The sequence below is a fragment of the Heterodontus francisci genome, unplaced genomic scaffold (assembly GCF_036365525.1).
Source record: "Heterodontus francisci isolate sHetFra1 unplaced genomic scaffold, sHetFra1.hap1 HAP1_SCAFFOLD_946, whole genome shotgun sequence".
Lineage (NCBI taxonomy): Eukaryota > Metazoa > Chordata > Chondrichthyes > Heterodontiformes > Heterodontidae > Heterodontus > Heterodontus francisci.
The window spans coordinates 62,776-87,172 of NW_027142329.1; the positions used below are offsets into that span (position 1 = coordinate 62,776).

Consider the following 24,397-nt stretch of genomic DNA (forward strand, 5'->3'; position numbering starts at 1 on the left):
TGTGTTATAGGATCGGGGATATCCGGTACCGTGTGTTATAGGATGGGGGATATCAGTTACCGTGTGTTATAGGATCGGGGATATCAGGTACAGTGTGTTATAGGATCGAGGATATCAGGTACCGTGTGTTATAGGATGGGGGATATCAGGTACCGTGTGTTATAGGATCGGGGATATCCGGTACCGTGTGTTATAGGATGGGGGATATCAGGTACCGTGTGTTATAGGATGGGGGATATCAGGTACCGTGTGTTATAGGATCGGGGATATCAGGAACTGTGTGTTATAGGATGGGGGATATCGGGTACCGTGTGTTATAGGATGGGGGATATCGGGTACCGTGTGTTATAGGATGGGGGATATCGGGTACCGTGTGTTATAGGATGGGGGATATCAGGTACCGTGTGTTATAGGATCGGGGATATCGGGTACAGTGTGTTATAGGATGGGGGATATCAGGTACCGTGTGTTATAGGATGGGGGATATCAGGTACAGTGTGTTATAGGATGGGGGATATCAGGTACCGTGTGTTCTAGGATCGGGGATATCAGGTACAGTGTGTTATAGGATGGAGGATATCCGGTACCGTGTGTTATAGGATGGGGGATATCAGGTACAGTGTGTTATAGGATGGGGGACATCAGGTACCGTGTGTTATAGGATGGGGGATATCGGGTACCGTGTGTTATAGGATGGAGGATATCAGGTACTGTGTGTTATAGGATGGGGGATATCAGGTACCGTGTGTTATAGGATGGGGGATATCGGGTACCGTGTGTTATAGGATGGGGATATCAGGTACAGTGTGTTATAGGATGGGGGATATCAGGTACCGTGTGTTATAGGATCGGGGATATCAGGTACCGTGTGTTATAGGATGGGGATATCAGGTACAGTGTGTTATAGGATGGGGGATATCAGGTACAATGTGTTATAGGATCGGGGATATCAGGTACAGTGTGTTATAGGATGGGGGATATCAGGTACAGTGTGTTATAGGATCGGGGATATCGGGTACCGTGTGTTATAGGATGGGGGATATCGGGTACCGTGTGTTATAGGATGGGGATATCAGGTACCGTGTGTTATAGGATCGGGGATATCGGGTACCGTGTGTTATAGGATGGGGGATATCGGGTACCGTGTGTTATAGGATGGGGATATCAGGTACAGTGTGTTATAGGATGGGGGATATCAGGTACCGTGTGTTATAGGATCGGGGATATCAGGTACCGTGTGTTATAGGATGGGGATATCAGGTACAGTGTGTTATAGGATGGGGGATATCAGGTACAATGTGTTATAGGATCGGGGATATCAGGTACAGTGTGTTATAGGATGGGGGATATCAGGTACAGTGTGTTATAGGATCGGGGATATCGGGTACCGTGTGTTATAGGATGGGGGATATCGGGTACCGTGTGTTATAGGATGGGGATATCAGGTACCGTGTGTTATAGGATCGGGGATATCGGGTACCGTGTGTTATAGGATGGGGGATATCGGGTACCGTGTGTTATAGGATGGGGGATATCGGGTACCGTGTGTTATAGGATGGGGGATATCGGGTACAGTGTGTTATAGGATGGGGGATATCGGGTACCGTGTGTTATAGGATCGGGGATATCAGGTACCGTGTGTTATAGGATGGGGGATATCGGGTACAGTGTGTTATAGGATGGGGGATAATCAGGTACAGTGTGTTATAGGATGGGGGATATCGGGTACAGTGTGTTATAGGATGGGGGATAATCAGGTACAGTGTGTTATAGGATGGGGAATATCAGGTACCGTGTGTTATAGGATGGGGGATATCAGGTACAGTGTGTTATAGGATGGGGGATATCGGGTACCGTGTGTTATAGGATGGGGGATATCGGGTACCGTGTGTTATAGGATGGGGGATATCGGGTACCGTGTGTTATAGGATGGGGGATATCGGGTACAGTGTGTTATAGGATCGGGGATATCAGGTACAATGTGTTATAGGATCGGGGATATCAGGTACCGTGTGTTATAGGATGGGGATATCAGGTACAGTGTGTTATAGGATGGGGGATATCAGGTACAATGTGTTATAGGATCGGGGATATCAGGTACAGTGTGTTATAGGATGGGGGATATCAGGTACAGTGTGTTATAGGATCGGGGATATCGGGTACCGTGTGTTATAGGATGGGGGATATCGGGTACCGTGTGTTATAGGATGGGGATATCAGGTACCGTGTGTTATAGGATCGGGGATATCGGGTACCGTGTGTTATAGGATGGGGGATATCGGGTACCGTGTGTTATAGGATGGGGGATATCGGGTACCGTGTGTTATAGGATGGGGGATATCGGGTACAGTGTGTTATAGGATGGGGGATATCGGGTACCGTGTGTTATAGGATCGGGGATATCAGGTACCGTGTGTTATAGGATGGGGGATATCGGGTACAGTGTGTTATAGGATGGGGGATAATCAGGTACAGTGTGTTATAGGATCGGGGATATCAGGTACAGTGTGTTATAGGATGGGGGATATCAGGTACAGTGTGTTATAGGATGGGGGATATCAGGTACAGTGTGTTATAGGATGGGGGATAATCAGGTACAGTGTGTTATAGGATGGGGGATATCAGGTACCGTGTGTTATAGGATGGGGGATAATCAGGTACAGTGTGTTATAGGATCGGGGATATCAGGTACAGTGTGTTATAGGATGGGGGATATCAGGTACAGTGTGTAATAGGATGGGGGATATCAGGTACAGTGTGTTATAGGATGGGGGATAATCAGGTACAGTGTGTTATAGGATGGGGGATAATCAGGTACAGTGTGTTATAGGATGGGGGTTATCAGGTACAGTGTGTTATAGGATGGGGGATATCAGGTACCGTGTGTTATAGGATGGGGGATATCAGGTACAGTGTGTTATAGGATGGGGGATATCAGGTACCGTGTGTTATAGGATGGAGGATATCCGGTACCGTGTGTTATAGGATGGGGGATATCAGGTACCGTGTGTTATAGGATGGGGGATATCGGGTACCGTGTGTTATAGGATGGGGGATATCAGGTACCGTGTGTTATAGGATGGGGGATATCGGGTACCGTGTGTTATAGGATGGGGGATATCAGGTACAGTGTGTTATAGGATGGGGGATATCAGGTACCGTGTGTTATAGGATGGGGGATATCAGGTACAGTGTGTTCTCGGATGGGGGATATTGGGTACCGTGTGTGATAGGATCGGGGATATCAGATACAGTGTGTTATAGGATGGGGGATATCGGGTACAGTGTGTTATAGGATGGGGGATATCAGGTACAGTGTGTTATAGAATGGGGGATATCAGGTACCGTGTGTTATAGGATGGGGGATATCAGGTACAGTGTGTTATAGAATGGGGGATATCAGGTACCGTGTGTTATAGGATCGGGGATATCAGGTACCGTGTGTTATAGGATGGGGGATATCAGGTACTGTGTGTTATAGGATCGTGGATATCAGGTACAGTGTGTTATAGGATCTGGGATATCAGGTGCAGTGTGTTATAGGATCGGGGATATCGGGTACCGTGTGTTATAGGATGGGGGATATCGGGTACCGTGTGTTATAGGATGGGGGATAATCAGGTACAGTGTGTTATAGGATGGGGGATAATCAGGTACAGTGTGTTATAGGATGGGGGATATCGGGTACCGTGTGTTATAGGATGGGGGATATCAGGTACAGTGTGTTATAGGATGGGGGATATCGGGTACAGTGTGTTATAGGATGGGGGATATCAGGTACCGTGTGTTATAGGATGGGGGATAATCAGGTACAGTGTGTTATAGGATGGGGAATATCAGGTACCGTGTGTTATAGGATGGGGGATATCAGGTACAGTGTGTTATAGGATGGGGGATATCGGGTACCGTGTGTTATAGGATGGGGGATATCGGGTACCGTGTGTTATAGGATGGGGGATATCGGGTACAGTGTGTTATAGGATCGGGGATATCAGGTACAATGTGTTATAGGATCGGGGATATCGGGTACAGTGTGTTATTGGATGGGGGATATCGGGTACAGTGTGTTATCGGATGGGGGATATCAGGTACAGTGTGTTATAGGATGGGGGATATCAGGTACAGTGTGTTATAGGATCGGGGATATCAGGTACCGTGTGTTATAGGATGGGGGATATCAGGTACTGTGTGTTATAGGATGGGGGATATCGGGTACAGTGTGTTATAGGATGGGGGATAATCAGGTACAGTGTGTTATAGGATGGGGGATATCGGGTACAGTGTGTTATAGGATGGGGGATAATCAGGTACAGTGTGTTATAGGATGGGGAATATCAGGTACCGTGTGTTATAGGATGGGGGATATCAGGTACAGTGTGTTATAGGATGGGGGATATCGGGTACCGTGTGTTATAGGATGGGGGATATCGGGTACCGTGTGTTATAGGATGGGGGATATCGGGTACCGTGTGTTATAGGATGGGGGATATCGGGTACAGTGTGTTATAGGATCGGGGATATCAGGTACAATGTGTTATAGGATCGGGGATATCGGGTACAGTGTGTTATCGGATGGGGGATATCGGGTACAGTGTGTTATCGGATGGGGGATATCAGGTACAGTGTGTTATAGGATGGGGGATATCAGGTACAGTGTGTTATAGGATCGGGGATATCAGGTACCGTGTGTTATAGGATGGGGGATATCAGGTACAGTGTGTTATAGGATGGGGGATATCAGGTACTGTGTGTTATAGGATGGGGGATATCAGGTACTGTGTGTTATAGGATGGGGGATATCCGGTACCGTGTGTTATAGGATGGGGGATATCAGGTACAGTGTGTTATAGGATGGGGGATATCAGGTACCGTGTGTTATAGGATGGGGGATATCGGGTACAGTGTGTTATAGGATGGGGGATATCGGGTACAGTGTGTTATAGGATGGGGGATATCGGGTACAGTGTGTTATAGGATCGGGGATATCAGGTACAATGTGTTATAGGATCGGGGATATCGGGTACAGTGTGTTATAGGATGGGGGATATCAGTTACCGTGTGTTATAGGATCGGGGATATCGGGTACAGTGTGTTATAGGATGGGGGATATCGGGTACAGTGTGTTATAGGATGGGGGATATCAGGTACCGTGTGTTATAGGATGGGGGATAACAGGTACCGTGTGTTATAGGATCGGGGATATCGGGTACCGTGTGTTATAGGATGGGGGATATCAGGTACCGTGAGTTATAGGATGGGGGATATCAGGTACAGTGTGTTATAGGATGGGGGATATCGGGTACAGTGTGTTATAGGATGGGGGATATCGGGTACAGTGTGTTATAGGATGGGGGATATCGGGTACAGTGTGTTATAGGATCGGGGATATCAGTTACAATGTGTTATAGGATCGGGGATATCGGGTACAGTGTGTTATAGGATGGGGGATATCAGGTACCGTGTGTTATAGGATCGGGGATATCGGGTACCGTGTGTTATAGGATGGGGGATATCAGTTACCGTGTGTTATAGGATCGGGGATATCGGGTACAGTGTGTTATAGGATGGGGGATATCGGGTACCGTGTGTTATAGGATGGGGGATATCAGGTACCGTGTGTTATAGGATCGGGGATATCCGGTACCGTGTGTTATAGGATGGGGGATATCAGGTACCGTGTGTTATAGGATCGGGGATATCAGGTACAGTGTGTTATAGGATCGAGGATATCAGGTACCGTGTGTTATAGGATGGGGGATATCAGGTACCGTGTGTTATAGGATCGGGGATATCCGGTACCGTGTGTTATAGGATGGGGGATATCAGGTACCGTGTGTTATAGGATGGGGGATATCAGGTACCGTGTGTTATAGGATCGGGGATATCAGGTACTGTGTGTTATAGGATGGGGGATATCGGGTACCGTGTGTTATAGGATGGGGGATATCGGGTACCGTGTGTTATAGGATGGGGGATATCGGGTACCGTGTGTTATAGGATGGGGGATATCAGGTACCGTGTGTTATAGGATCGGGGATATCGGGTACAGTGTGTTATAGGATGGGGGATATCAGGTACCGTGTGTTATAGGATGGGGGATATCAGGTACAGTGTGTTATAGGATGGGGGATATCAGGTACCGTGTGTTCTAGGATCGGGGATATCAGGTACAGTGTGTTATAGGATGGAGGATATCCGGTACCGTGTGTTATAGGATGGGGGATATCAGGTACAGTGTGTTATAGGATGGGGGACATCAGGTACCGTGTGTTATAGGATGGGGGATATCGGGTACCGTGTGTTATAGGATGGAGGATATCAGGTACTGTGTGTTATAGGATGGGGGATATCAGGTACCGTGTGTTATAGGATGGGGGATATCGGGTACCGTGTGTTATAGGATGGGGATATCAGGTACAGTGTGTTATAGGATGGGGGATATCAGGTACCGTGTGTTATAGGATCGGGGATATCAGGTACCGTGTGTTATAGGATGGGGATATCAGGTACAGTGTGTTATAGGATGGGGGATATCAGGTACAATGTGTTATAGGATCGGGGATATCAGGTACAGTGTGTTATAGGATGGGGGATATCAGGTACAGTGTGTTATAGGATCGGGGATATCGGGTACCGTGTGTTATAGGATGGGGGATATCGGGTACCGTGTGTTATAGGATGGGGATATCAGGTACCGTGTGTTATAGGATCGGGGATATCGGGTACCGTGTGTTATAGGATGGGGGATATCGGGTACCGTGTGTTATAGGATGGGGATATCAGGTACAGTGTGTTATAGGATGGGGGATATCGGGTACAGTGTGTTATAGGATGGGGGATATCGGGTACCGTGTGTTATAGGATCGGGGATATCAGGTACCGTGTGTTATAGGATGGGGGATATCGGGTACAGTGTGTTATAGGATGGGGGATAATCAGGTACAGTGTGTTATAGGATCGGGGATATCAGGTACAGTGTGTTATAGGATGGGGGATATCAGGTACAGTGTGTTATAGGATGGGGGATATCAGGTACAGTGTGTTATAGGATGGGGGATAATCAGGTACAGTGTGTTATAGGATGGGGGATATCAGGTACCGTGTGTTATAGGATGGGGGATAATCAGGTACAGTGTGTTATAGGATCGGGGATATCAGGTACAGTGTGTTATAGGATGGGGGATATCAGGTACAGTGTGTTATAGGATGGGGGATATCAGGTACAGTGTGTTATAGGATGGGGGATAATCAGGTACAGTGTGTTATAGGATGGGGGATAATCAGGTACAGTGTGTTATAGGATGGGGGATATCAGGTACAGTGTGTTATAGGATGGGGGATATCAGGTACCGTGTGTTATAGGATGGAGGATATCAGGTACAGTGTGTTATAGGATCGGGGATATCAGGTACTGTGTGTTATAGGATCGGGGATATCAGGTACAGTGTGTTATAGGATGGGGGATAATCAGGTACAGTGTGTTATAGGATGGGGGATATCAGGTACCGTGTGTTATAGGATGGGGGATATCAGGTACAGTGTGTTATAGGATCGGGGATATCAGGTACAGTGTGTTATAGGATGGGGGATATCAGGTACCGTGTGTTATAGGATGGGGGATATCAGGTACAGTGTGTTATAGGATCGGGGATATCAGGTACAGTGTGTTATAGGATGGGGGATAACAGGTACCGTGTGTTATAGGATCGGGGATATCAGGTACAGTGTGTTATAGGATGGGGGATATCAGGTACAGTGTGTTATAGGATGGGGGATATCAGGTACAGTGTGTTATAGGATCGGGGATATCAGGTACAGTGTGTTATAGGATCGGGGATATCGGGTACCGTGTGTTATAGGATGGGGGATATCAGGTACAGTGTGTTATAGGATGGGGGATATCAGGTACCGTGTGTTATAGGATGGGGGATATCGGGTACAGTGTGTTATAGGATCGGGGATATCGGGTACCGTGTGTTATAGGATCGGGGATATCGGGTACCGTGTGTTATAGGATCGGGGATATCGGGTACCGTGTGTTATAGGATGGGGGATATCGGGTACCGTGTGTTATAGGATGGGGGATATCGGGTACAGTGTGTTATAGGATGGGGGATATCAGGTACAGTGTGTTATAGGATCGGGGATATCGGGTACCGTGTGTTATAGGATGGGGGATATCGGGTACCGTGTGTTATAGGATGGGGGATATCGGGTACCGTGTGTTATAGGATCGGGGATATCAGGTCCCGTGTGTTATAGGATGGGGGATATCGGGTACAGTGTGTTATAGGATCGGGGATATCGGGTACCGTGTGTTATAGGATGGGGGATATCGGGTACCGTGTGTTATAGGATGGGGGATATCAGGTACAGTGTGTTATAGGATGGGGGATAACAGGTACCGTGTGTTATAGGATCGGGGATATCGGGTACAGTGTGTTATAGGATGGGGGATATCAGGTACCGTGTGTTATAGGATCGGGGATATCGGGTACCGTGTGTTATAGGATGGGGGATATCAGTTACCGTGTGTTATAGGATCGGGGATATCGGGTACCGTGTGTTATAGGATGGGGGATATCTTGTACCGTGTGTTATAGGATGGGGGATATCGGGTACCGTGTGTTATAGGATGGGGGATATCGGGTACAGTGTGTTATAGGATGGGGGATATCGGGTACCGTGTGTTATAGGATCGGGGATATCAGGTACCGTGTGTTATAGGATGGGGGATATCGGGTACAGTGTGTTATAGGATGGGGGATAATCAGGTACAGTGTGTTATAGGATCGGGGATATCAGGTACAGTGTGTTATAGGATGGGGGATATCAGGTACAGTGTGTTATAGGATGGGGGATATCAGGTACAGTGTGTTATAGGATGGGGGATAATCAGGTACAGTGTGTTATAGGATGGGGGATATCAGGTACCGTGTGTTATAGGATGGGGGATAATCAGGTACAGTGTGTTATAGGATGGGGGATATTAGGTACAGTGTGTTATAGGATGGGGGATATCAGGTACAGTGTGTTATAGGATGGGGGATATCAGGTACAGTGTGTTATAGGATGGGGGATAATCAGGTACAGTGTGTTATAGGATGGGGGATAATCAGGTACAGTGTGTTATAGGATGGGGGATATCAGGTACAGTGTGTTATAGGATGGGGGATATCAGGTACCGTGTGTTATAGGATGGGGGATATCAGGTACAGTGTGTTATAGGATCGGGGATATCAGGTACTGTGTGTTATAGGATCGGGGATATCAGGTACAGTGTGTTATAGGATGGGGGATAATCAGGTACAGTGTGTTATAGGATGGGGGATATCAGGTACCGTGTGTTATAGGATGGGGGATATCAGGTACAGTGTGTTATAGGATCGGGGATATCAGGTACAGTGTGTTATAGGATGGGGGATATCAGGTACCGTGTGTTATAGGATGGGGGATATCAGGTACAGTGTGTTATAGGATCGGGGATATCAGGTACAGTGTGTTATAGGATGGGGGATAACAGGTACCGTGTGTTATAGGATCGGGGATATCAGGTACAGTGTGTTATAGGATGGGGGATATCAGGTACAGTGTGTTATAGGATGGGGGATATCAGGTACAGTGTGTTATAGGATCGGGGATATCAGGTACAGTGTGTTATAGGATCGGGGATATCGGGTACCGTTTGTTATAGGATCGGGGATATCGGGTACCGTGTGTTATAGGATCGGGGATATCGGGTACCGTGTGTTATAGGATGGGGGATATCGGGTACCGTGTGTTATAGGATGGGGGATATCGGGTACAGTGTGTTATAGGATGGGGGATATCAGGTACAGTGTGTTATAGGATGGGGGATATCGGGTACCGTGTGTTATAGGATGGGGGATATCGGGTACCGTGTGTTATAGGATCGGGGATATCAGGTCCCGTGTGTTATAGGATGGGGGATATCGGGTACAGTGTGTTATAGGATCGGGGATATCGGGTACCGTGTGTTATAGGATGGGGGATATCGGGTACCGTGTGTTATAGGATGGGGGATATCGGGTACCGTGTGTTATAGGATCGGGGATATCGGGTACCGTGTGTTATAGGATGGGGGATATCAGTTACCGTGTGTTATAGGATGGGGGATATCGGGTACCGTGTGTTATAGGATGGGGATATCAGGTACAGTGTGTTATAGGATGGGGGATATCGGGTACCGTGTGTTATAGGATGGGGGATATCAGGTACAGTGTGTTATAGGATGGGGGATAACAGGTACCGTGTGTCATAGGATCGGGGATATCAGGTACAGTGTGTTATAGGATGGGGGATATCAGGTACAGTGTGTTATAGGATCGGGGATATCGGGTACCGTGTGTTATAGGATGGGGGATATCGGGTACCGTGTGTTATAGGATGGGGGATATCGGGTACCGTGTGTTATAGGATCGGGGATATCGGGTACCGTGTGTTATAGGATCGGGGATATCAGGTACCGTGTGTTATAGGATCGGGGATATCGGGTACAGTGTGTTATAGGATGGGGGATATCGGGTACAGTGTGTTATAGGATGGGGGATATCGGGTACAGTGTGTTATAGGATGGGGGATATCGGGTACAGTGTGTTATAGGATGGGGGATATCAGGTACCGTGTGTTATAGGATGGAGGATATCCGGTACCGTGTGTTATAGGATGGGGGATATCAGGTACCGTGTGTTATAGGATGGGGGATATCGGGTACCGTGTGTTATAGGATGGGGGATATCAGGTACCGTGTGTTATAGGATGGGGGATATCGGGTACCGTGTGTTATAGGATGGGGGATATCAGGTACAGTGTGTTATAGGATGGGGGATATCGGGTACCGTGTGTTATAGGATGGGGGATATCAGGTACAGTGTGTTATAGGATGCGGGATATCAGGTACCGTGTGTTATAGGATGGGGGATATCAGGTACAGTGTGTTCTCGGATGGGGGATATTGGGTACCGTGTGTGATAGGATCGGGGATATCAGATACAGTGTGTTATAGGATGGGGGATATCGGGTACAGTGTGTTATAGGATGGGGGATATCAGGTACAGTGTGTTATAGAATGGGGGATATCAGGTACCGTGTGTTATAGGATGGGGGATATCAGGTACAGTGTGTTATAGAATGGGGGATATCAGGTACCGTGTGTTATAGGATCGGGGATATCAGGTACCGTGTGTTATAGGATGGGGGATATCAGGTACTGTGTGTTATAGGATCGTGGATATCAGGTACAGTGTGTTATAGGATCTGGGATATCAGGTGCAGTGTGTTATAGGATCGGGGATATCGGGTACCGTGTGTTATAGGATGGGGGATATCGGGTACCGTGTGTTATAGGATGGGGGATAATCAGGTACAGTGTGTTATAGGATGGGGGATAATCAGGTACAGTGTGTTATAGGATGGGGGATATCGGGTACCGTGTGTTATAGGATGGGGGATATCAGGTACAGTGTGTTATAGGATGGGGGATATCGGGTACAGTGTGTTATAGGATGGGGGATATCAGGTACCGTGTGTTATAGGATGGGGGATAATCAGGTACAGTGTGTTATAGGATGGGGAATATCAGGTACCGTGTGTTATAGGATGGGGGATATCAGGTACAGTGTGTTATAGGATGGGGGATATCGGGTACCGTGTGTTATAGGATGGGGGATATCGGGTACCGTGTGTTATAGGATGGGGGATATCGGGTACAGTGTGTTATAGGATCGGGGATATCAGGTACAATGTGTTATAGGATCGGGGATATCGGGTACAGTGTGTTATTGGATGGGGGATATCGGGTACAGTGTGTTATCGGATGGGGGATATCAGGTACAGTGTGTTATAGGATGGGGGATATCAGGTACAGTGTGTTATAGGATCGGGGATATCAGGTACCGTGTGTTATAGGATGGGGGATATCAGGTACTGTGTGTTATAGGATGGGGGATATCGGGTACAGTGTGTTATAGGATGGGGGATAATCAGGTACAGTGTGTTATAGGATGGGGGATATCGGGTACAGTGTGTTATAGGATGGGGGATAATCAGGTACAGTGTGTTATAGGATGGGGAATATCAGGTACCGTGTGTTATAGGATGGGGGATATCAGGTACAGTGTGTTATAGGATGGGGGATATCGGGTACCGTGTGTTATAGGATGGGGGATATCGGGTACCGTGTGTTATAGGATGGGGGATATCGGGTACCGTGTGTTATAGGATGGGGGATATCGGGTACCGTGTGTTATAGGATGGGGGATATCGGGTACAGTGTGTTATAGGATCGGGGATATCAGGTACAATGTGTTATAGGATCGGGGATATCGGGTACAGTGTGTTATCGGATGGGGGATATCGGGTACAGTGTGTTATCGGATGGGGGATATCAGGTACAGTGTGTTATAGGATGGGGGATATCAGGTACAGTGTGTTATAGGATCGGGGATATCAGGTACCGTGTGTTATAGGATGGGGGATATCAGGTACAGTGTGTTATAGGATGGGGGATATCAGGTACTGTGTGTTATAGGATGGGGGATATCAGGTACTGTGTGTTATAGGATGGGGGATATCCGGTACCGTGTGTTATAGGATGGGGGATATCAGGTACAGTGTGTTATAGGATGGGGGATATCAGGTACCGTGTGTTATAGGATGGGGGATATCGGGTACAGTGTGTTATAGGATGGGGGATATCGGGTACAGTGTGTTATAGGATGGGGGATATCAGGTACCGTGTGTTATAGGATGGGGGATAACAGGTACCGTGTGTTATAGGATCGGGGATATCGGGTACCGTGTGTTATAGGATGGGGGATATCAGGTACCGTGAGTTATAGGATGGGGGATATCAGGTACAGTGTGTTATAGGATGGGGGATATCGGGTACAGTGTGTTATAGGATGGGGGATATCGGGTACAGTGTGTTATAGGATGGGGGATATCGGGTACAGTGTGTTATAGGATCGGGGATATCAGGTACAATGTGTTATAGGATCGGGGATATCGGGTACAGTGTGTTATAGGATGGGGGATATCAGGTACCGTGTGTTATAGGATCGGGGATATCGGGTACCGTGTGTTATAGGATGGGGGATATCAGTTACCGTGTGTTATAGGATCGGGGATATCGGGTACAGTGTGTTATAGGATGGGGGATATCGGGTACAGTGTGTTATAGGATGGGGGATATCAGGTACCGTGTGTTATAGGATGGGGGATATCGGGTACCGTGTGTTATAGGATGGGGGATATCAGGTACAGTGTGTTATAGGATCGGGGATATCAGGTACAGTGTGTTATAGGATGGGGGATATCAGGTACAGTGTGTTATAGGATCGAGGATATCCGGTACCGTGTGTTATAGGATGGGGGATATCAGTTACCGTGTGTTATAGGATCGGGGATATCGGGTACAGTGTGTTATAGGATGGGGGATATCGGGTACAGTGTGTTATAGGATGGGGGATATCAGGTACCGTGTGTTATAGGATGGGGGATATCAGTTACCGTGTGTTATAGGATCGGGGATATCGGGTACAGTGTGTTATCGGATGGGGGATATCAGGTACAGTGTGTTATAGGATGGGGGATATCAGGTACAGTGTGTTATAGGATGGGGGATATCAGGTACCGTGTGTTATAGGATGGGGGATATCAGGTACAGTGTGTTATAGGATGGGGGATATCAGGTACTGTGTGTTATAGGATGGGGGATATCAGGTACTGTGTGTTATAGGATGGGGGATATCCGGTACCGTGTGTTATAGGATGGGGGATATCAGGTACAGTGTGTTATAGGATGGGGGATATCAGGTACCGTGTGTTATAGGATGGGGGATATCGGGTACAGTGTGTTATAGGATGGGGGATATCGGGTACAGTGTGTTATAGGATGGGGGATATCGGGTACAGTGTGTTATAGGATGGGGGATATCGGGTACAGTGTGTTATAGGATGGGGGATATCAGGTACCGTGTGTTATAGGATGGGGGATAATCAGGTACAGTGTGTTATAGGATGGGGAATATCAGGTACCGTGTGTTATAGGATGGGGGATATCAGGTACAGTGTGTTATAGGATGGGGGATATCGGGTACCGTGTGTTATAGGATGGGGGATATCGGGTACCGTGTGTTATAGGATGGGGGATATCGGGTACAGTGTGTTATAGGATCGGGGATATCAGGTACAATGTGTTATAGGATCGGGGATATCGGGTACAGTGTGTTATTGGATGGGGGATATCGGGTACAGTGTGTTATCGGATGGGGGATATCAGGTACAGTGTGTTATAGGATGGGGGATATCAGGTACAGTGTGTTATAGGATCGGGGATATCAGGTACCGTGTGTTATAGGATGGGGGATATCAGGTACTGTGTGTTATAGGATGGGGGATATCGGGTACAGTGTGTTATAGGATGGGGGATAATCAGGTACAGTGTGTTATAGGATGGGGGATATCGGGTACAGTGTGTTATAGGATGGGGGATAATCAGGTACAGTGTGTTATAGGATGGGGAATATCAGGTACCGTGTGTTATAGGATGGGGGATATCAGGTACAGTGTGTTATAGGATGGGGGATATCGGGTACCGTGTGTTATAGGATGGGGGATATCGGGTACCGTGTGTTCTCGGATGGGGGATATCGGGTACCGTGTGTTATAGGATGGGGGATATCGGGTACCGTGTGTTATAGGATGGGGGATATCGGGTACAGTGTGTTATAGGATCGGGGATATCAGGTACAATGTGTTATAGGATCGGGGATATCGGGTACAGTGTGTTATCGGATGGGGGATATCGGGTACAGTGTGTTATCGGATGGGGGATATCAGGTACAGTGTGTTATAGGATGGGGGATATCAGGTACAGTGTGTTATAGGATCGGGGATATCAGGTACCGTGTGTTATAGGATGGGGGATATCAGGTACAGTGTGTTATAGGATGGGGGATATCAGGTACTGTGTGTTATAGGATGGGGGATATCAGGTACTGTGTGTTATAGGATGGGGGATATCCGGTACCGTGTGTTATAGGATGGGGGATATCAGGTACAGTGTGTTATAGGATGGGGGATATCAGGTACCGTGTGTTATAGGATGGGGGATATCGGGTACAGTGTGTTATAGGATGGGGGATATCGGGTACAGTGTGTTATAGGATGGGGGATATCGGGTACAGTGTGTTATAGGATCGGGGATATCAGGTACAATGTGTTATAGGATCGGGGATATCGGGTACAGTGTGTTATAGGATGGGGGATATCAGTTACCGTGTGTTATAGGATCGGGGATATCGGGTACAGTGTGTTATAGGATGGGGGATATCGGGTACAGTGTGTTATAGGATGGGGGATATCAGGTACCGTGTGTTATAGGATGGGGGATAACAGGTACCGTGTGTTATAGGATCGGGGATATCGGGTACCGTGTGTTATAGGATGGGGGATATCAGGTACCGTGAGTTATAGGATGGGGGATATCAGGTACAGTGTGTTATAGGATGGGGGATATCGGGTACAGTGTGTTATAGGATGGGGGATATCGGGTACAGTGTGTTATAGGATGGGGGATATCGGGTACAGTGTGTTATAGGATCGGGGATATCAGGTACAATGTGTTATAGGATCGGGGATATCGGGTACAGTGTGTTATAGGATGGGGGATATCAGGTACCGTGTGTTATAGGATCGGGGATATCGGGTACCGTGTGTTATAGGATGGGGGATATCAGTTACCGTGTGTTATAGGATCGGGGATATCGGGTACAGTGTGTTATAGGATGGGGGATATCGGGTACAGTGTGTTATAGGATGGGGGATATCAGGTACCGTGTGTTATAGGATGGGGGATATCGGGTACCGTGTGTTATAGGATGGGGGATATCAGGTACAGTGTGTTATAGGATCGGGGATATCAGGTACAGTGTGTTATAGGATGGGGGATATCAGGTACAGTGTGTTATAGGATCGAGGATATCCGGTACCGTGTGTTATAGGATGGGGGATATCAGTTACCGTGTGTTATAGGATCGGGGATATCGGGTACAGTGTGTTATAGGATGGGGGATATCGGGTACAGTGTGTTATAGGATGGGGGATATCAGGTACCGTGTGTTATAGGATGGGGGATATCAGTTACCGTGTGTTATAGGATCGGGGATATCGGGTACAGTGTGTTATCGGATGGGGGATATCAGGTACAGTGTGTTATAGGATGGGGGATATCAGGTACAGTGTGTTATAGGATGGGGGATATCAGGTACCGTGTGTTATAGGATGGGGGATATCAGGTACAGTGTGTTATAGGATGGGGGATATCAGGTACTGTGTGTTATAGGATGGGGGATATCAGGTACTGTGTGTTATAGGATGGGGGATATCCGGTACCGTGTGTTATAGGATGGGGGATATCAGGTACAGTGTGTTATAGGATGGGGGATATCAGGTACCGTGTGTTATAGGATGGGGGATATCGGGTACAGTGTGTTATAGGATGGGGGATATCGGGTACAGTGTGTTATAGGATGGGGGATATCGGGTACAGTGTGTTATAGGATCGGGGATATCAGGTACAATGTGTTATAGGATCGGGGATATCGGGTACAGTGTGTTATAGGATGGGGGATATCAGTTACCGTGTGTTATAGGATCGGGGATATCGGGTACAGTGTGTTATAGGATGGGGGATATCGGGTACAGTGTGTTATAGGATGGGGGATATCAGGTACCGTGTGTTATAGGATGGGGGATAACAGGTACCGTGTGTTATAGGATCGGGGATATCGGGTACCGTGTGTTATAGGATGGGGGATATCAGGTACCGTGAGTTATAGGATGGGGGATATCAGGTACAGTGTGTTATAGGATGGGGGATATCGGGTACAGTGTGTTATAGGATGGGGGATATCGGGTACAGTGTGTTATAGGATGGGGGATATCGGGTACAGTGTGTTATAGGATCGGGGATATCAGGTACAATGTGTTATAGGATCGGGGATATCGGGTACAGTGTGTTATAGGATGGGGGATATCAGGTACCGTGTGTTATAGGATCGGGGATATCGGGTACCGTGTGTTATAGGATGGGGGATATCAGTTACCGTGTGTTATAGGATCGGGGATATCGGGTACAGTGTGTTATAGGATGGGGGATATCGGGTACAGTGTGTTATAGGATGGGGGATATCAGGTACCGTGTGTTATAGGATGGGGGATATCGGGTACCGTGTGTTATAGGATGGGGGATATCAGGTACAGTGTGTTATAGGATCGGGGATATCAGGTACAGTGTGTTATAGGATGGGGGATATCAGGTACAGTGTGTTATAGGATCGAGGATATCCGGTACCGTGTGTTATAGGATGGGGGATATCAGTTACCGTGTGTTATAGGATCGGGGATATCGGGTACAGTGTGTTATAGGATGGGGGATATCGGGTACAGTGTGTTATAGGATGGGGGATATCAGGTACCGTGTGTTATAGGATGGGGGATATCAGTTACCGTGTGTTATAGGATCGGGGATATCGGGTACAGTGTGTTATAGGATGGGGGATATCGGGTACAGTGTGTTATAGGATGGGGGATATCAGGTACCGTGTGTTATAGGATGGGGGATATCGGGTACCGTGTGTTATAGGATGGGGGATATCGGGTACAGTGTGTTATAGGATGGGGGATATCGGGTTCAGTGTGTTATAGGATGGGGGATATCGGGTACAGTGTGTTATAGGATCGGGGATATCAGGTACAATGTGTTATAGGATCGGGGATATCGGGTACAGTGTGTTATAGGATGGGGGATATCAGTTACCGTGTGTTATAGGATCGGGGATATCGGATACAGTGTGTTATAGGATGGGGGATATCGGGTACAGTGTGTTATAGGATGGGGGATATCAGGTACCGTGTGTTATAGGATGGGGGATAACAGGTACCGTGTGTTATAGGATCGGGGATATCGGGTACCGTGTGTTATAGGATGGGGGATATCAGGTACCGTGAGTTATAGGATGGGGGATATCAGGTACAGTGTGTTATAGGATGGGGGATATCGGGTACAGTGTGTTATAGGATGGGGGATATCGGGTACAGTGTGTTATAGGATGGGGGATATCGGGTACAGTGTGTTATAGGATCGGGGATATCAGGTACAATGTGTTATAGGATCGGGGATATCGGGTACAGTGTGTTATAGGATGGGGGATATCAGGTACCGTGTGTTATAGGATCGGGGATATCGGGTACCGTGTGTTATAGGATGGGGGATATCAGTTACCGTGTGTTATAGGATCGGGGATATCGGGTACAGTGTGTTATAGGATGGGGGATATCGGGTACAGTGTGTTATAGGATGGGGGATATCAGGTAACGTGTGTTATAGGATGGGGGATATCGGGTACCGTGTGTTATAGGATGTGGGATATCAGGTACAGTGTGTTATAGGATCGGGGATATCAGGTACAGTGTGTTATAGGATGGGGGATATCGGGTACCGTGTGTTATAGGATGGGGGATATCAGGTACCGTGTGTTATAGGATGGGGGATATCGGGTACAGTGTGTTATAGGATCGGGGATATCAGGTACAGTGTGTTATAGGATGGGGGATATCGGGTACCGTGTGTTATAGGATGGGGGATATCAGGTACCGTGTGTTATAGGATGGGGGATATCAGGTACAGTGTGTTATAGGATCGGGGATATCAGGTACAGTGTGTTATAGGATGGGGGATATCGGGTACCGTGTGTTATAGGATGGGGAATATCAGGTACAGTGTGTTATAGGATCGGGGATATCAGGTACAGTGTGTTATAGGATGGGGGATATCGGGTACCGTGTGTTATAGGATGGGGGATATCAGGTACCGTGTGTTATAGGATGGGGGATATCAGGTAGTATTTTAAGGATGTTGTCATATTGGGGAAAGGGTGCACATTGCTGCAAAGATTAGGGGTCGGCTGGAAGATTGGGAAAGTATTCGAAACATGCAGTCTACGGCTAAAAAGCTAATGAAGGTGGAGAAATTAGTCTCTGAGAATAAACTAGAAAGAAGCAAAATAAAAATCTTGTACTGTTATGTAAAAAGGAAGAGAGTAGCTGAAGTGAGCATTCGTCCTTTAGAGAGTCGTCCGGGGAATTAATATTGGGGAATGAGGAAATGGCAGCCACTTTGAACAAGAATTTTGTATCCATCTTCACTGTAAAGGACAGAAAAACCAAGAATAGCATAAAATCAAGAGGTAAAAGGGAGGGAGGAACTTCAAACTATCACTCGAGAAAAGGTACTAGGAAAACTATGGCACTAAAGGTTGACAAGTCCCCTGGACCTGATGGCCTGCATGCGAGGGTCTTAAAAGAAGAGACTGCAGAGATAGTGGATTCATTGGTTGTAATCTTCCAAAATTCCCTGGATTCTGGAAAGGTCCCAGCAGATTGGAAAACCGCAAATGTAACAAAAAAGGAGGGAGACAGAAAGCAGGAAAGTATAGACCAGTTAGTCTGTCATCTGTCATTGGGAGAATGCTAGAATCCCATTCTTAAAGAGGTAGTGGCAAGACATTTAGAAAATTACAGTGCAATCAGGCAGAGTCAACATGGTTTTATGCCAGGGGAGTCGTGTTTGGCAAATTTATTAGAGTTCTTTGAGGTTGTAGCAAGCTGGGTGGATAAGGGGGAACCAGTAGATGTAATATATTTGGATTTCCAAAAGGCATTCGATAAGGTGCCACATAAAAGGTTACTACACAAGATAAGAGCTCATGGGGTTGGGGGTGATATCTTAGCATGGATAGAAGGTTGGATAACCAACAGTAAACTGAGAGTCGGGATAAATGGGATTTTTCTGGTTGATGAACTGTAACTGGTGGAGTGCCACAGGGATCGGTGCTGGGGCCTCAACTATTTACAATTGATATCAATGACTTGGATGAAGGGGCCGAGTCTATTGTGAAGGTTACAGTATCAACACATTTCCTCCACTCTGACCCCAGCAGTCTGAACCTCACAAGTGAGGAAGTTTTACCGGACTTTTATAATACAGCAGGAATATTGTGTCCTCCTTCAGAAAGGTGTCAAGGCCTTGCAGAGGGTGCGGAGGGAGAGTTACTGGAATGGTCCCAGGGATGAGGGACTTCAGATAATGTGGATAGACCGGGAGAATCTGGGATTGTTCTCCTTGGAGCAGGGAAGGTTAAGGGGAGATTTAATCGAGGCGTTCACAGCTGCGACGGGTTCTGGCGATGAGGCGCTCTGTCCTTCCCCACATCCCGAGTTATCCTCTTCCGTGGGGAGGCTTGTCCGATCCGTCCTACCCTCTCCACGTCTGTCGTTATTCCAGGTCAGCGTCTGGAAGAAATTAGAGCAGGAGTTGTCAAAGTGGACCGTAAGCACCAGTGGGAATGACTCTTCCGCCATGGTGTCCGGATTACAGGGGAACACAGCGTACCTCGTGAGTGTCCGGGCTTACAACAGTGCGGGTTTCGGCCCCTCCAGTGTCCCCAGGATGGTCACGACCAAGAAGTCACGTAAGCACGCAGCTCCCATCTGTCTTTGTCCAATCCCCAAACCACCTCCCGCCTCCAGCGACCCACTGCCTTGATCTCAGTGGGACAATTTCCCACTCGGGGTGGGACTGAGTCCCACACACACACACAGTGCTGCTGACTGAGTTTCTCCCCCCCCCCCCCCCCACACACAGTGCTGCTGACTGAGTCCCACACACACACACAGTGCTGCTTACTGAGTCCCACACACACACACAGTGCTGCTGCCTGAGTCCCACATGCACACACAGTGCTGCTTACTGAGTCCCATAAACACACAGTGCTGCTTACTGAGTCCCATAAACACACAGTGCTGCTTACTGAGTCCCATAAACACACAGTGCTGCTTACTGAGTCCCACACACACACACAGTGCTGCTTACTGAGTCCCACACACACACACAGTGCTGCTGCCTGAGTCCCACATGCACAGTGCTGCTGCCTGAGTCCCACATGCACAGTGCTGCTGCCTGAGTCCCACACACACAGTGCTGCTGACTGAGTTCCCCCCCACACACACAGTGCTGCTGACTGAGTTCCCCCCCACACACACAGTGCTGCTGACTGAGTTCCCCCCCACACACACAGTGCTGCTGACTGAGTCCCACACACACACACAGTGCTGCTGACTGAGTCCCACACACACACACAGTGCTGCTGACTGAGTCCCACACACACACACAGTGCTGCTGACTGAGTCCCACACACACACACAGTGCTGCTGACTGAGTCCCACACACACAGTGCTGCTGACTGAGTCCCACACACACACAGTGCTGCTGACTGAGTCCCACACACACAGTGCTGCTGACTGAGTCACACACACACACACACACACACACACACACACACACACACACACACACACACACACAGTGCTGCTGACTGAGTCCCCCACACACAGTGCTGCTGACTGAGTCCCACACACACACAGTGCTGCTGACTGAGTCCCACACACACAGTGCTGCTGACTGAGTCCCACACACACACAGTGCTGCTGACTGAGTCACACACACACACACACACACAGTGCTGCTGACTGAGCCCCCCCCCCCTCCACACACAGTGCTGCTGACTGAGTCCCACACACACACACAGTGCTGCTCACTGAGTCCCACACACACACACAGTGCTGCCGTCTGAGTCACACACGGAGCTGCTGACTCCCACCTGCCCAGCATGTATTGGGCAGCGATTCCTCCACTGTCCAAAGATCTACCAAATCCTGCATGTCGGGCGCGACCGCTGACGAGTTGCCTCACAGCTCACTCGTGTGTTTTGTCCCCAGCTCCCAGCCAAGCCCCTCTCAACATTCTGTGGCACCAGGATGACTCGGCCGTGTCGCTGGGGTGGGAGCCGGTAAGGAACAAGGACGACGAGTCGGAAGTGATGGGATACAAGGTGAGAGTCAAGGGGCAAGGGTCAGGCACTGTTGTCAAGAGTGAGGGGGATGGGATAAGGTTTCCTCTCACTGCTGGGTGTAAGGGATCCTACAAGGATTGAGGAGGGACAGAGAGCGTTTGACCTTGTGCTCCAGGCTCCTGATGCCCTCTATCCTCGTCTCTCCCAAAGGTGCTGTACAGGCAGGAGGGAAACAGCCTCAGCGAGGTAATCGAGACGAGGGAGCCCTCGGCCATCATCCCGCTCCAGCAGGAAGGAGTCTACATCATCGAGGTGCGGGCGTTCAGCGAGGGGGGAGATGCGACCGTCAGCTCACAGATTAGGGTCCCCAAGTCGTCAGGTAGGAGGTCGACTGCTCCTGTCCCTGCACCGTGGGGGCCTCGGCCCTTCCCCCTGTTGTCCCTGCACCGTGGGGGCCTCGGCCCTTCCCCCTGTTGTCCCTGCACCGTGGGGGCCTCGGCCCTTCCCCCTGGTGTCCCTGCACCGTGGGGGCCTCGGCCCTTCCCCCTGGTGTCCCTGCACCGTGGGGGCCTCGGCCCTTCCCCCTGTTGTCCCTGCACCGTGGGGCCTCGGCCCTTCCCCCTGGTGTCCCTGCACCGTGGGGGCCTCGGCCCTTCCCCCTGGTGTCCCTGCACCATAGGGACTTGGCCCTTTCCCTGATGTCCCTGCACCATAGGGACTTGGCCCTTTCCTTGGTGTCCCTGCACCATTGGGACTTGGCCCTTTCCCTGGTGTCCCTGCACCGTGGGGCCACGGCCCTTTCCCCTGGTGTCCCTGCACCGTGGGGCCATTGCCCTTTCCCCTGGTGTCCCTGCACCGTGGGGCCACGGCCCTTTCCCTGGTGTCCCTGCACCATGGGGCCATGGCCCTTCCCCCTGGTGTCCCTGCACCATAGGGACTTGGCCCTTTCCCTGATGTCCCTGCACCATAGGGACTTGGCCCTTTCCCTGGTGGCCCTGCAGCTTTGGGGGCCACGGCCCTTCCCCTGGTGTCCCTGCACCGTGGGGCCTTGGCCCTTTCCCCTGGTGTCCCTGCATCGTGGGGCCTCGGCCCTTCCCCCAGTGTCCCTGCACCATGGGGGCCTCGGCCCTTCCCCTGGTGTCCTTGAACTGTGGGGCCATGGCCCTTCACCTGGTTTCCCTGCACCGTGGGGGCCTCGACCCTTCCCCCTGGTGTCCCTGCACCGTGGGGGCCTCGACCCTTCCCCCTGGTGTCCCTGCACCGTGGGACATCAGCCCTTCCCCTGGTGTCCCTGCACCGTGGGGCTTCGGACCTTTCCCTTGGTGTCCCTGCACCGTGGGGCCTCGGACCTTCCCATGGTGACCCTGCACCGTGGGGCCTCGGACCTTTCCCCTGGTGTCCCTGCACCGTGGGGCCTCGGCCCTTCCCCTGGTGTCCCTGCACCGTGGGGCCTCGGCCCTTCCCCTGGTGTCCCTGCACCGTGGGGCCTCGGACCTTTCCCCTGGTGTCCCTGCCCCGTGGGGCCTCGGCCCTTTCCCTGGTGTCCTTGCACCGTGGGGGCCTCGCCCTTCCCCCGGTGTCCCTGAACTGTGGGGCCTCTGCCCTTCCCCTGGTGTCCCTGCACTATGGGGCCTCGGCCCTTCCCCTGGTTTCCCTGCACCGTGGGGGCCTCGACCCTTTCCCCTGGTGTCCCTGCACCATGGAGCCTCGGCCCTTCCCCTGGTGTCCTTGCACCGTGGGTGCCTCGGCCCTTCCCCTGGTGTCCCTGCACCGTGGGGTCTCGGCCCTTCCCCTGGTGTCCTTGCACCGTGGGGGCCTCGGCCCTTTCCCTGGTGTCCCTGCACTGTGGAGCCTCGACCCTTTCCCCTGGTGTCCCTGCACCGTGGAGCCTCGACCCTTTCCCCTGGAGTCCCTGTACCGTGGAGCCACGGCCCTTTCCCTGATGTCCCTGCACCGTGGGGGCACGGCCCTTTCCCTGATGTCCCTGCATCGTGGGGCCTCGGCCCTTCCCCTGGTGTCCCTCCACCCTGGGGCCTCGGACCTTTCCCCTGGTGTCCCTGCACCGTGGGGCCTCGGCCCTTCCCCTGGTGTCCCTGCACCGTGGGGCCTCGGCCCTTCCCCTGGTGTCCCTGCACCGTGGGGCCTCGGCCCTTCCCCTGGTGTCCCTGCACCGTGGGGCCTCGGCCTTTCCCCTGGTGTCCTTCCACCCTGGGGCCTCGGCCCTTCCCCCTGGGGTCCCTGCACCGTGGGGCCTCGGCCCTTCGCCCCCCGTGTCCTGACACTAACCTACCCCATTCTTCTTCCCTCTTGTCCCAGGTGATGTCGCTGGTTCCTGTGCACCCGGCCAGGCCTCCTCGACCTCAGTGACGCTGATCCTCGCCCTGATTCTGCCCTCGGCTTCTCTGTAACCTGCGTCCCCCCCCACCCCCCACCCCGCTCCACCCCCTGGCCCTCGCCGGGAT

At 50.0% G+C, this 24,397-nt stretch overlaps 1 protein-coding gene across 1 annotated transcript in view; it reads left to right on the forward strand.

Moving 5' to 3' along the window:
- LOC137367048 (contactin-5-like) overlaps positions 1-22,869 on the forward strand; it is a gene marked incomplete at its 5' end in the record, with an annotated part of 85,506 nt that extends 62,637 nt beyond the window's left edge. The window contains 4 exon segments of the mRNA XM_068028533.1: positions 20,369-20,555; positions 21,862-21,974; positions 22,146-22,334; positions 22,651-22,869. Of these exon segments, the coding sequence (XP_067884634.1) occupies positions 20,369-20,555; positions 21,862-21,974; positions 22,146-22,334; positions 22,651-22,869 (708 nt within the window).
- Positions 22,870-24,397: the final 1,528 nt, after the last annotated feature.